We start from the raw sequence: 13,760 nt of genomic DNA on the forward strand, positions 1-13,760 counted from the left end.
CGACCTGACCCGCACCACCACTTGGCTGCATCCGCGCACCGGCGAGCCCGTCAACTCCGGCCACATGATCCGCTCAGGTGGGTGCCCGCGGCGCTGCGCCCCCTCCTCGCCCCCGCCCCGCGGCCGGGAGGCTCCGGGGCGAAGTTCTCACCCCTCCTTCCCGCCCTCTCTCTCTCTTTTTCCCCGTCCCCCCGTGCCTTGCAGACCTGCCCCGCGGATGGGAGGAGGGGTTCTCGGAGGAGGGCGCCAGCTACTTCATCGAGTGAGTACCGCTCCCGGCCCGCTCTGGCCGCCCGGGGCCGGGGGGCGCTGGCGGCGCGGCCCCGGCCCGGCCCGGGCTCAGCGCGGCCGCCCCCGCACCGACCCCGCGCGTCCGCGGGCTCACGAATGATCCTCGCCGGCCACAGCGGCTCCGGGCTCCGCCGTGCCAGCGGGAAAGTTGGCTCCGGGCGCGGCGGGATGCGGGATCCCCCAGCCGCGCTCCGGCGGTGGTCAGCAACAGGTTTCCTTGGAGGCGGCACTTCAGTTTCCCCTGTTTGTTTCGGGTTTTTTTTTTTGGGTTTTTTTGGTGTGTATTTGTGTTTGCGAGCTGGCTGCACCCCCCTCCCCGCTATTTACGGTGAGGTTTGCGGCAGGTGGAGCGTTGCCTTGCGGAGCGCCGGCCGAGGTGGAAGGTGAATGGTGGTTTTGTTATTTTAAATGGCTCGAGGCTGTGGACGCAGCCCCGGGAAGTTTTGCAAGTGAAAGGCTTCCAGTGTCTCTTCCCGGAGACGGGGCTGAGCGGATGAAGTTGCCTTGCCAGGGCTGGTGGTAGCTGTCGGGATCTTTTATGTGGCGTTTCTTGTTCAGAGAGCAATTACAAGCAGGGATGTGCGGCTTACTGAGATGCTTTTATTCTATGAGATGCCGGCGTGCTGCAGTAAAGTAGGATAACTAAGAGAGCTTCTTTCAAACATCGCAGATATAAGGCTTTTACGAAGACAAACACCGATGTAAAAGTAGAGATTTAATCAAATGAGTAAAACTCTGGTACATCTTGGATCTAGAGTCACGTGTCATGTGTGATGTCTTTGCGTTTTCCTTTGCAAATCTGAATGCCTGACAAATTGAGTGGAACCAACAGAAAAGGACTGGAAAATGCTCAGACTGTCTCATGGCTCCAGTGCAGAGCTCCCAGGTTGTTCAGTACTGCCCCAATAACTGCTGACAGCAGTGTCACAGTTGTCCAGGGTTGAAATGCCTGCAGAGTGTACCCCAAAATCTTTGGGTAACTTGAGCTTTTAGTAAGTATCAAGCTTCCAAACCATACTGGGCTGGGTGAAGGAGCAATTGACTGAAGGTATAGCAAATGCCTCACATGTAGCATATTTGTTAAGTAAAATTCCAGATGATCCTAAAATGTCCTTTTTTCACCAACAGAGAAGAAAAAAGGCATTCAGTCTTCATTTGTCTGAGCCAGAGAACCCCTGACAGTGCTGGGCTGGGCAGATAGTTTAGCCCTTGACTCTTGAGGAGGCAGTAGCAAAGCACTGGAGAGCAGCTCAGTAACACTTGGAGCTGCCACACTTTATCTATGGCCAGTGTGTTGAAACGAAGGAATAAAAGTTCTGCTGGTTGCACAGGCCAGAGATGGAACTCTAAAATGTCCAGTCTGCAAATGTACTGTAAACAGACCCTTTACATGGGTACGTAAACTTCTAGGTGTAGGAAATACATCTGTTTTTCTGTCTTTTCCAGAAACTTACTAGTGCGATTTTAGAACAGCTTAAATTCCTCTTCCCCACTGCTCTGTTTGGAAAACCATCTCTTGTCTTGTTTGTCAGGCAGTTGCAAAACTTTTAATTTCTGATCCATTGAATTAGAGTTCTGTGCAGTGCATTTTTATAACTTGTGCTAATAGTGCTCTTTACCTTGGGCTGGAAATGCTGCAGGAAATGAAATAAGGAATGGAGTGTGTATTTTACTGAGCAGTTTAATAAACTCAGTCACCTTTAGCCAAGCAAAATTTTGTGAGGAGATAAAGTAGTGTTTTAACATAAATCTGTTCAGTTGAGCTGCTTGAGACCAAAGATCCTCCTGATATGGAATACAGTATTTAACTCTTCAGCAGTGATACATCCCCCAGCACTGCTCTAACCTCTCTGATTTCAGCCCAGAGCCTTCCTGAGCCGTGGAATTTCTCATTTTTTCTTCTGTGAGCATACTGAGCTCTTGTTGGGCTCATGTCAACATCAGTATCCTTAGATGATGATTTCCATACCTCACTGCTCTGTTCATTCCTGCTGTGTTGCTTCCACGTGATGAGTTCTCAGCTTACAGAGAAGGTTACTGGTCCCTAAACGCATGATTTCACATGTTGTACTATTAAATTCCATTTTCTGGCATTCCAGCTCTCAAAACCCATCAACATTCCTGGATAACTACCCAGTCCTCTTTGTACTGGTGACATTTCCAGTCTGGTGTCGTCTACAGAAATTTCACAAGTGCCTTGTTACTCCTTGGATACTATTTTATTGAAGGGTGTCAGAAGGAACATTCCAAGTAACCCCTCGCCCTAGTGATAATTTTCACAGTTAATACAGCCTATTTTAGTTTTACCACATTGGCCACTTAATGGATCTTGTAAATCTTATTATTTCTCTAATGAAATTAAAAGTTTTATTAAGTATTATTGTGGTTTCAAATAACTTCAATTGAACATTTTGTTTAAATATATACAGGCTAACTCCACTTACGCAACTGATTTCTGGTAGAGAGGTCATGGAAATATTAGGTAAAACATTGGATGTGAGATGTCTTTGATGTAAAAAAAAACTTACGAAATCTTATGTCCATTTACTTCCATGTGTTTATTGCTTCTTTCAATACTGTGGACAAGCTTGAAACATCATATTGTATAACAAAAGGTTGAAACATCATAAAGTGAAACAAAGGTCTATAAGGTGGTCAAGCTTCATATCAAAACCAGGTAAGTTTTTCTCCCCTTTCCACCTAAGGGGAGTTTGAAAATTTCCAAAACTCCACTTCTGTTGGATAGAAGCTTTCCAAATGAACGTGCTGTGGTTTAGAATGTTTTTTGCTGTTCTGTGGCTGGGCAGCTGTCCTGAAGTTGAATGGGTACTGTTTTCCCCTTGGTTATTTACATGAGATGCTTGTCTGAAATCACATTCCCTCTTAGCCTTGTTTTACTCAGCTAAGCAAGCCAAGTTCTTTGTGCAGCCCTTGAGAGGGGCTCTCCATCTGTTTGGTTCTCCTGTAGTTCTTCTCTGCACCTCTTGCAACATGAAGTCATCTTTGTTGCATGTGAGTGAACAGAGTCCTCTGCTGGAGTGAGCTTTTGTGGGGCTCTCAAGCAACAAAAACATTTTCTTGGCTTCAAAAATTTCTCAGTTTTCTGCATTTTAGGTTGTTTGCCTATTTAGGGAAGACGCCCACACTGACAGCGCATGTGAATGCTGCCAATTGACTGAAACATGCAGCTCCTTTTTCTTTACTGCTTTAAAATTTAAGAACTGTAATTTAGGAAGCTACATTCCATTTCTTCCTATTTATGCTCATCTATATCTTTGTAAATGATTTTCTCTGTTCCAAATATTCCTCAGGTTTTCTTGATCGTGGCAAACCCTGTTAGGGCAGTGCTGTCTCTTATCCTAAAATCAGTAAATAAACCATTGAATAAGTGATGTATAAACTGATTCTTCCGGATCTCCATGTAGTAGTCTTTGAAAGTATCATGGTTGCCACATTTTTGAGTGCTGAATACAGCTTGCATCACACTTTTCCATCTCTGCTTTTGTTTATTTACTGATGTTTTTCAAATACCTTGTGTTTGTGGGGCAAGTGCTTTATGGGAGGGTCCCTGCAGAAAGATTGTTGCTGAGCATATGTGGAGCTGAATGAAAACTGGACAGTGCTGGCTCTGGTTTGTTTCTGGTGGTTGGGTTGCTGGTGTGAAATGTTAATTGTGGTTGGCAAACTCTTTGTGAGGAAGGTGATGGTAAAGCAGTGCATGTGTGCATTACAGTGCAGGTTTTTCTTTCCATTTGCTTCTCTTTTCGTGATGATCCAAAAAACTTGGGGAAGTTGGAGAGCTTGGAAAGTGTGGAATACTTTTCCACTACCTTCTTACAGCTTTCAAAGATTGAGGTGGCTGTTGGTGTGAAAGGATCTGTTCTTGCATTGTTAGATACCTAACTGGCTTGTGTGTAAATATGTTAAAAATGTGTACTGGTGCTACAGAGGTTCTTTTTGAAAGCTGCAATGGTATTGCACATCTGAAAGGTAATCATGCTTTCAAATTGTAGCCTAGAATTAGGAACAAAAAAGTAGAAATCAGCACTTAAATATCTCAAGTTAACATTTTATTTGTTTCTAAAGTCAGTTTCCAGTTCAACTTGGCCTCTTCTTTGGGTAACAAAGTGGATGTACAAGAAACAAACCCATGAAATTGGCATAGCAATAGTCAGTAACTGTTTGCAACTGTTATTCTTTAATTCCTGTATTTAGCCTGTACTGTGTGTAGGAAATATGCATGGTATGTGTTTCAAGTGTTTGGAAATAGCAAAAGAGCAAAGCACACTAAACAGAAGTCTGCCTTTTTAACTTTGTTTCTGCCGTGCCAAGCGTCTACATTCACTGAAAACCAAACAGGAGCTCAGATTCACCCACAGTGGGCTACAGATGATACCCACTTAATGATTATTTAATCACAGAAGCCCAAAGGGGAAGAAACCATCTGGATTATTGAGTTCAGTCCTTTTGATTATCTGAGAAGATTGTTTTATAATCTCATTAATAAATTTAATCAACAGGTTTCTTCTGCCCTGAAGAAATTCCTGTCTTCTCCACTCCTAGTAAGATGTTGAAAATGAAATAATTTTTTTTGTGGATGTTTAGGTGGGCTAAAACACTATTTACTGTAGATGTTTCTTGACCTGCTGTAAACAAATTATTATTTCTTGCTCTGTTCTTCATGATGGTTATTGCTGCAGAAGTAAAAGATACTGGAGCACTTAGCTACTGTGAGGAATATGAGGACCTCATTTGTGTAGATGATGTCCTTTGTGGTTCTTGACCCTGTGCTTAAATAAAAGTTAATGTAGGGTTCACTTCACTGTGTCACTGCTGTGCATGGCCAGTTTGAGCTGGGGAGAGTTCCTGGAGTGGAATAAAAATGGGGTAGCTGGAACCACGTAAGAACTTCACCTAAAATGATATGTTCACACCATCTCCAGAAATTGTGAGGATAGTCTCTGGTGAAATTAATAGGTTTTGTGTGTTATGGAGTGTAGTGGGGAAACTTTAAGGGAAAGAAACCTGGAGTTGTTCCTCAGCAAGGGGCAGAAACCCTAGTTTTGTGAGCTTGAGAGCACCAAGTGCAGCAATGTGCATTCTGGCCACCAGTGAGAGCCTACGGGCCGGAGTTGCCCTTGAGGGGGACTACACACACGGAAAAGCAGGTGTGGAATGGAGAAGTGGAAGAAAAATGCCAGAAGTGGTTGTTGTGGTGGGAGGCGGGGGTCGGGAAGCTGCCGTCCCATCCCGCAGTTCTGCGGGAGCGATCCATGGTCTTCAGCGGCCTCTGCTGGCTCCTGGCAGCAGGAGGAAAGCTGCCAGGCTGGGTGAAACTCTGTTCCTTGGTCCTTCCTCTTCTCATTTTAAATTTTCCTGGAAGAAAGTGTTCCGTTTGAGCTGTGGGAAAGCAGAACTATACGCAATAAATCTCACTGCTTGTAGGGGTTTCTCTGCATCTCTTTCTCTTGTCCTTCGTTCTCCTGCGCTGGGTTTGCTCAGACAGCCTGTTTAAAACATTTTTTTGTCCTGGATTTTGGGTAGAATTGAGCTGGGAATATTGGATCTGCTGGTTGGATACAGTAGCTGTGTTTCATTGCAGCTGGGGAAACAAATCACTGTCCTTTTTGATGGCAGTTCAAATGGGAGATCACTCATTCGAGTGCAGTAAATGCTGCTGGATTTGTGCTGGGGCAGGGATGGCTGGCAATTGCACAGAGCAAAGGGAATGCTTTGTAGTTCAGCTCCCAGAAAGTGGGAAAAGGGTACTTTGTGCATGGTGCCTGAGTTTCAGAGTGCCCTCTGGAAGGGCAAGCTTGGAACTGTGCCTAAGGAACATGCCGCGTGGTTTGGTTCAGCAAGGTATGTGAATGAAGAGGGATGTTGTGTGCATTCCTTAGGGGAGGGAGGAGCACGTAAGGGAAGGTGCTGGAGTTTGTTTGTTTTTAAAGCAAGGCTGCACCACTTGCTTTGTTTATTGGCTTGGTTCATTAATCTGTGTTTGCCTTTATTCCAAGATACACACATGTTGGAAAAGTGAATTTTGACTACCTGAAGAGGCCAGCAAAGATAACATATGCTTAGAGTGAGATGCTTTTTTAGGTGTTGAGTGCTTCTGGAAATCCAAGTTTTCTGGGAAATGGAACAACATTCTTTTGTTCTGGTTGGGGTTATGTGGCTTCCTTGTGTTGTAGCTCAGAAACAAAGGCATGAACTGGTTATTCAAAGCTGCCAGCCTCCACATTTTGTTTACTACACATTCCAGCTTTTTGAACATTAATGTGTAAGAAAAACTTCATTCATTCAGCCTCTTTCCTAAAGCACTGTCCACTTCTGCATTCCTTGGATCTGTGCAGGAGAATGTCTGTGCCTTTTTAAAGAAGGTGTATACGGCAGTGAGGGTTTCGATGTTTCTGAAAGCCTGTCTAAAGATTAAGCATAAGTACAGTCATACAGTTGTGATTAAAAGTGTGTCATAAAAGTAGTTTTCATAACCTTGAGTTTTGTTTCAGACTGCTTTTACAACCGTGCAATCTGCCTGTCACATCAGATGAGGAAACAATTTATTCAACACTTTTAATTTTATTTTATTAATTACCCATTATCTGCCAGAAAAGAGAGAATCTCAAATATTTGGGACAGCAGAATCTTGATATTAATGCTATGTGTTTTGTTTGAAGAAGGTTGCTTCTTCATTCTGTCAATGGTAATCACTAGCTACTGGACCTAGTTAAAAGGATTGCCTATCTGCAAGCAAATACATTGTGCAAGATGTTCTTGTGTTTTATAATGGAGAAAACAAAAAGGTACCTTTTCCCAGGCAGGTCTGGCAATCCTGAGCAATCCTAGCAAGTGCTTCAGAGAAGACAAGTGTGTGCTGTGAAATACGTGTGTTCTATACCCTACATTTTCCCATCATTCCACTTGCTGCAGATGGATTATACTAAAATGAGTTTTAACCTCACTACTGATCCAAGTTTGCTGTCATCTCAAATATTTACATTTCTTTGATACAGATTAAGTGTACTGCTCCAGTATTGCAGTGCTGGATCTGTGCAAAGACTGGCTTGAATAAATGTGGTATCACATTTATTTAATATCACATCCAGTTCTAGCCAGTATGACTGTAGACTCTAATTTGCTCTAAATCTAATTTGTTTCATCTTTGCTTCCTAGATGTGTTTTTTAAACTTTTTTAATTTTTTTTTTTTATTATGGCCTTGGTTTGGATAACGGTGATAGATGGGGCATTTTATTTATAGCTTAATTGTCTTTTCCTACAGCATTATTAGACTGTTTTACAAGGTCTGCTCTATGTCCTTTGAAGCAGAACTTTTAATTTAAAAGCAGATTTATAATTAAAGATGTTAAAATCCAAGAAGAATCTGGTTAAGCACCCAACCCTTCTCTTTTTGATTGTCTGCCATGGGGTACTTGGCAAGAATGTCACTGACTTGTCTAGACAGGTACAAAATCTTGTTACCAATACATAGTAGGTATGTGCTTTTCTGCCTGAAGTTTTGTGTTTAAACCCTTGTTTTCCTTATTGCTTATCTGTACCTTTAAAGATTTTATCTTTAGTTTAATAAAAAGTACAGCTGAAACCACCAAAACTTTTAAAATGAGATTGGGATGCACTGCTGAAATGAAGTGTTTGAGCAATACTGGATTTTATTTACAGTTCTTTCTCAAGTGAGGACTTTTATTATATTTTTATTTACTTACCAGAGACCAAATATCCTGAAATAAGAGCTGACTGAAGCATTTGAAAATACAAATTCATTCTGCAACATGCAGGTGACTTTTTTGATAATCTCTGTATAGACTCTGTAAAATATGAGTAAGCAGGAAATCTGCTGTTAATTTTCTGTTTTACTTAATCTGAAAAAATGTAGTTATTGCCTTTTGCAAGTTGCACGTTTGCTTCAAAATGTCATAGTTTCACATTCATCTTCAAAGTGACAAAATGCTTGAGCAGCAACTTTCACTTAACTTTCACATTTATTGTTCTTTACTTTTTGCAGTTACTTTTTTGTTCATTTTCTAGGGAGAAGGAAGATTTGCTTTGATTAACTTAGGAAATTGATACCTATATAAAGGAGAGCAACGAGAAGATGAAGGCAGTGTTTGTCTATCAAGCAGCATTAATCAGAGGCCAAAGACCAATTATTTTTTAAAATGTGTGTCTTCTTAAGCTAATTTTTGGATGTTTTAAATGTGTGCTCTGCATGTTAACTTCTGAGTGCTTGAGTTCAATTCCTGCTTTGAATCAAAGAAAATAACTGGGCCTTATCCTAACACCTGGAATAATGGATCTGTTTGATCTTTTTCAGCAAAATCTTTAAACACATCTGAAGACAGACCTGTGCTAATGGGCATGATTCATTTTATGTAATTTTCACTGGCTGGTAAAACAGTCCTATTTTCTGTACCTTTTGCTGAAGATCAGGAATGATAACATTAGCTGTTTGCAGGGTGAGATACCACTGACAAAATCTAGATGTAGACCGTTGTTCCACAGAGGACATGGTGATTCAAGGCCATGTTGAATCTCCTGGACAAAATGAAAATTAAATTAATAAAAGTTAGCTGCAAGATGATGAAATCCATTTTTCATAGATGAGTTATCAAACACTTAATATTTATTGTTGCCATCTCAGAATATTAGCCCTAATTTTAATTCTTTTACTTAAAGAGTGGAATTCATGAACATGCAATTTTTTAAAGGTAAAGTCTTTACTTGCTTTCCAATTAAGACAATTATATTGTCAAGTGGCTTTTGAGCAGATATTTTTATTTCCTTCTTTGAAAAGCATAGATTAATGCTGTTCTTTAAATGCTACTTTTGTGCTTTACTTTTTTAGAACAGAAATGCTTGGTTGCCTAAAACTATTTCACTTAGTGATGTGATTTATTCCTTCAACACTGCATTTTATTATTCCCAGTATTCAATTTTAAATAGCCTAACCACTTTCCTTTTGCTCTTCCAGTTGGCTTTGTAGTGAGGTGCAGTTTGAACTCATTAAAAAAATAAAAGTCAATGACTTATTTCTCATGTGAAATCATTACATGAAATTCTTCAAATGAAGAGATTACAGGTAAAAGTTGGGCTTTGATATACTCATTTCACAGGATGTTTAGTCCTTTCAGTTGAAATGTGCAATGATAAATCTTTACTTCAGTGGAGTGTGTCAGTGTAACATATTTCCCAGTGTCTGGTTTTTCTCCCCTTATTGCTAACTCGCCTAAGAAGGTGGCCAGCTAAATCTCTGGATGGAGTCTTTCTTGAGAGTTTGATTTCCCTGCCTTCCCTGGAGAATGTTGAATTGCCAATTCAATTGTCAATTTCAGTATTCCCTGGAGAATATTGAATTGTCTAAGGAAATACTGAGACACCAGAATGGTGGAAGAGAAATTGAAATTACTGAGGTCTATCTATGACAGTGTCCTCTGGGAAAGAAGCAAAACAGCATTCACTTTTATGACTCTAGGTATGTTTCCTTGGTGTGGCATGTGATTGTTGGACATGAATTCAGGTTTTGCTTCTGCATTCTCCTTGGAGCTGAAGGATTAAAAACTATTTCAGGTAGAAGCAGAAGTCACAGTTAACGCTACTAACCCAGAGCATCCGGTGTCAAGGTTAAACACAAGTTATTAAAATACCTGATTAAGGCATTTATACATAATACCCAGTATTTGCTGAGCAGGAGCTGCTGTACTGATGCAGAGTAGTCCTTGCTGAGAGATTTACGAATAATACGGATTTTTAAAGTCTGGTGGTTCCTCCCTCACTGAGCAATTTGAAGTGTTGCAACAACAGTGCTGTTTTTCCAGGTGATCCAGAGGATTTTAGGAGAAATGTCTTCAAATTTTGCTTGAGGTTGAAATTTTACATAACCCTTGTGCTGGGTGGATTTCTGCACAAGGAAAACAGCTGAAAACTCTGTTATCAAGGGATCTTTTTTTTGAAGTGTCCCATTGAAATATGAGACCACACAACTGCATGCAAGAAAAAAGGGCAGTGACATTGCACAATGGTGTGCTTGTCTTTGCTGGAGAGCTTCAACAACATTTCTGCACTACAAGAAAACATCTACTCCTTTTAGTGACTACAGCAAGGAATCATTTAGATAGGAAACAAAACTTGAGATCATCAAGTCCATCCATTAAGCTGGCACTGCCAAGTCCATCGTTAAACTGTGTCCCAAGTGCCAATGAATTTAAATATGCCCTGGAATGGTGACTGAACTGCTTCCCTGGGCAGTCTGTTCCAATGCTGGATGACCCTTTTGGTGAAGTAATTTCTCCTAATATCCAATCTAAATCTCCCCTGGTTCAGCTTGAGGCCATTTCCTCTTGTCCTGTTGCCTGTTTCTGGGAGAAGAGCCAACCCTCACCTGGCTACAGCCTCCTTTCAGGTGGTTAAAGAGAACAGTAAGGTGTCCCCCAAGCCTCCTTTTTTCCGGGATAAACACCCCCAGCTCCCTCAGCTGCTCCTCGTAAGACTTGTGCTGCAGACCTTCCCCAGCTGTGTGCACTTCTTTAAATGGGGAAGGTGGGATCTGAGCTGTGACTTTCTTGGGGGGTGGTTGCAGGGTGAGAGGGCAGCTGAGCGGTAGTGGTAGTGCTTGAACTGGTGGTTCAGTTCTAAGTAATAATGGTAGTTACATGTCCCAAATATTGGAAGCTTGTGAAAATGCTGTTTAAACTGATTTTGTGTAAAGAAGAAAACCAAAGTTAGCAAAAGAGGAGGAAGGATGTGAAGTACTTCTGGAAATGTAGGTAAGCAGTGAACTGAAAGCCTTTCAGTGTGGACTTCTGGATGTGTTGTGTGTTCAGAAATTAAAAAAGAGATGAAGCATTTTGGACAGTAAGCAGTGTGGGCTTGAAAAGGCCAGAAGCAGCATTTATGTTGGATATATGGTTTCAAATGCAATTTCTGCCTCCCTTCTCCCCATCTATGTTCTCTTTCTGCACCATTTGCTGCATCAGCATTGCCTGTAAGGAGGGTCCCAGGTTTTATTTTTTCCATTGATCAGATGCAGCAGTCAGCAAATAAACTGTTAAATGGTATTGATGAATAACAAGGCCTAAAGGCAGAAATTCAGGAGGAAAATCGAAGTTCCTGTGTAGGATGATGTGACTTTTCCCTCACCAGAAAGGCAGCAGTCAGAGAGAGGGGAGCTACAGGAGCCCAGTTTTTATCCAGCTCCTCTTCCTCAGTAGGTGCGATAGAGGCATTACAATCAGCAATTTGGGGAGTGCCTCTGATTGCCAGCGTGCTGTTCTGGTGTCACTGTGCTGGGCAGACAGCAGGAGCTCGAGGAAGCTGTGGTTTGTGGAAATCAGATCAAGTGTTGCCTGAAATCGTAAAAGGAAGTAAAGCTGTAAACTGTGTTTTTAAGTAATGTGAGTAGTCTTTGAATTATTGATGAGCAGAAGAGCCTTGTTTGTGTGTGGAAATGAAAACACTTGTAAATTTGTGTTTAGACTGTTACACAGCTGTTTCCTGAGTAGTTTCTATCACTTAGGATGAGATACATTGTAATCAGCCCAGTTGCTTTTTCTTTGTGGGCTGGGGGAGTATAGAAAAAACCCTTAATTTTTATACATAGTGGGCTGCTAGTGAATCATGTATCTATTTTCTGTAGAAAGAAAATTCCAAATTGTTTCTTCTTATGGATTTTAAAGATTTCTGTGATTAGTAGCAGAATAAAAAATTCTGTTAATGCACTGGATAAACTGTGATAATTCTAAATGAACTAATGCAAATGGAATTGGTTTAAAAGTAACATTCAGCATCAAGAATTCTATTTTTCCAGAATGCTAACGATATCTTAGCTTTTTGTTCCTTTCATCTAATTTTTCAGGACTGCCATGAATGATAATGAGCATGGTTTACTTGTTATTGGGTCTGTATAACAGTTTTGGGTGAAACTGAGTGAGAGGAATGTACTGGAAGTGGTGTTCTTAGTGAATTTTTGTGTCTGTAAATGTTGCAGGTGAAAATACAAATTAAGCATGATTGATTTAATGGTGTTCTTAAGCATTCTGTCACAGGGTTTCTTGCTTCTGCACTAATACAGAAATTGAGAGATTGTTGACCTCTGCAAATATATTAAAAATTCTAGTGCATTCTTTATTTTTGTACTTAATTCCATGCCAATTAACTTGACATTCCATTTATTCTGGCTACTGATGTTTGCAGTGAAAATGTTAAATTGCCAGTGTAAGAATTCTCTGCCAGGGAGGTGAGTAGAAATATGGAGAAGGTATGAATTGAGAGTGCTATGGTTTGGGAGAATTTGATATCCTCCTGATTTAAAGGGAGTGTGCTTCTCTCACAGCTGACTCTGGTTTTCTTTAGGTTGGGCTTTAGTTAAGAAGTTTAGGCTACAGCTGAACCTGCCACTTAGGAATGGATTATTTTAAGAAAACCCAGTCTTCTGGAAGCTTTAACTGTTTGTGAGGTAGACAGAATAATTTGTCTGTAACAATCAGAGAAATTACTGTTATCAGCAGTTGAACTGCTGTCTTCATGAACAAAAATTACTTCTGATTATGAACTGTAACCCTGCTTAACCATTTAAATACTTCTGTTTACTTGTAGGGTTTTTTGTAATGTTTTGGGCTGTTCTGAATTTGGTGTATGAAATCTTTCAGTGGGTATTTCATGCTGCACCATGTGTTTCCAGAAGTGAATGTTTGGTAATCTGGAGTAGAAGTCACAAAACAATTTAAATTGTGATAGTTAATACCTGGGTCCCACTGGAACTGCACTTCTGAAGAGAGTTAAAATGTCTTAATGGTCTGTGATAAAAATGGATTTTTTAAATCTTACAGTACTTTTTTATTGAGTGCTTCAGATAATTTTGACTAGTAAATCGTGATTTCCTTTTCTGTTTTTCAAGCTGGTTTTAATCTAAAGCCATGTAAATGTGTTCTCCCATTCCTAGTGGGTCATAAATTGTAAGAAGAAAAAGTGGTTTAAGTGTGTTCCTGGTAGTTTTTCTTCACTTCTGACATACTTGTTAAGTGAATTTAGTAAATGAGAAAAGGAAATATTTTCTCTGTACTTGCCCAGAAGCTAAAGCATTAAAGAAAATTTTAGAAGTAGTTAAGAAGTACATTAATTACTTTACCACCTTATGTTATGGGCAAATTAAATTAACAAGGATGATGTTAAAGTGCAGAGTTTCCAAAAATATGATGGGAAAAGCTTTTGTAGTATTGTGTCAAAATAATTATGTGTGCATGCATTTTGAAAAGCTCCTTAAGCTCCTTAGATGATTTGGCATCAAGGTCTTAAAAACAAGCCTTTAGACTTCATCTACTGATGAAAACACACTCCTCTGGACTTTTGAATGCTGTATGTAAAAAAAAAAAAAAAAAATTTTCTGTGTGTCAATCCACCTAACGTAACAATTGCTTTTGTAGTGGCTTCAATTCTTTAAGGAAGTTGCAGGACT

The 13,760-nt window shown here is 40.5% G+C and overlaps 1 protein-coding gene across 4 annotated transcripts in view; it reads left to right on the forward strand.

The window, feature by feature from the left end:
- PLEKHA7 (pleckstrin homology domain containing A7) overlaps nt 1-13,760 on the forward strand; it is a 145,566-nt gene that overhangs the window by 316 nt on the left and 131,490 nt on the right. For 3 of the 4 annotated variants that reach the window (XM_064425372.1, XM_064425374.1, XM_064425375.1), the window contains exons 2-3: nt 1-77; nt 205-262. In XM_064425372.1, the coding sequence (XP_064281442.1) occupies nt 1-77; nt 205-262 (135 nt within the window). Of the gene's footprint in view, nt 78-204; nt 263-304; nt 675-13,760 lie in introns of those variants that run through there. The other variant, XM_064425373.1, reaches the window with a different exon arrangement.

The sequence above is a fragment of the Passer domesticus genome, chromosome 6 (genome assembly GCF_036417665.1).
Source record: "Passer domesticus isolate bPasDom1 chromosome 6, bPasDom1.hap1, whole genome shotgun sequence".
In the NCBI taxonomy this organism is placed as follows: domain Eukaryota; kingdom Metazoa; phylum Chordata; class Aves; order Passeriformes; family Passeridae; genus Passer; species Passer domesticus.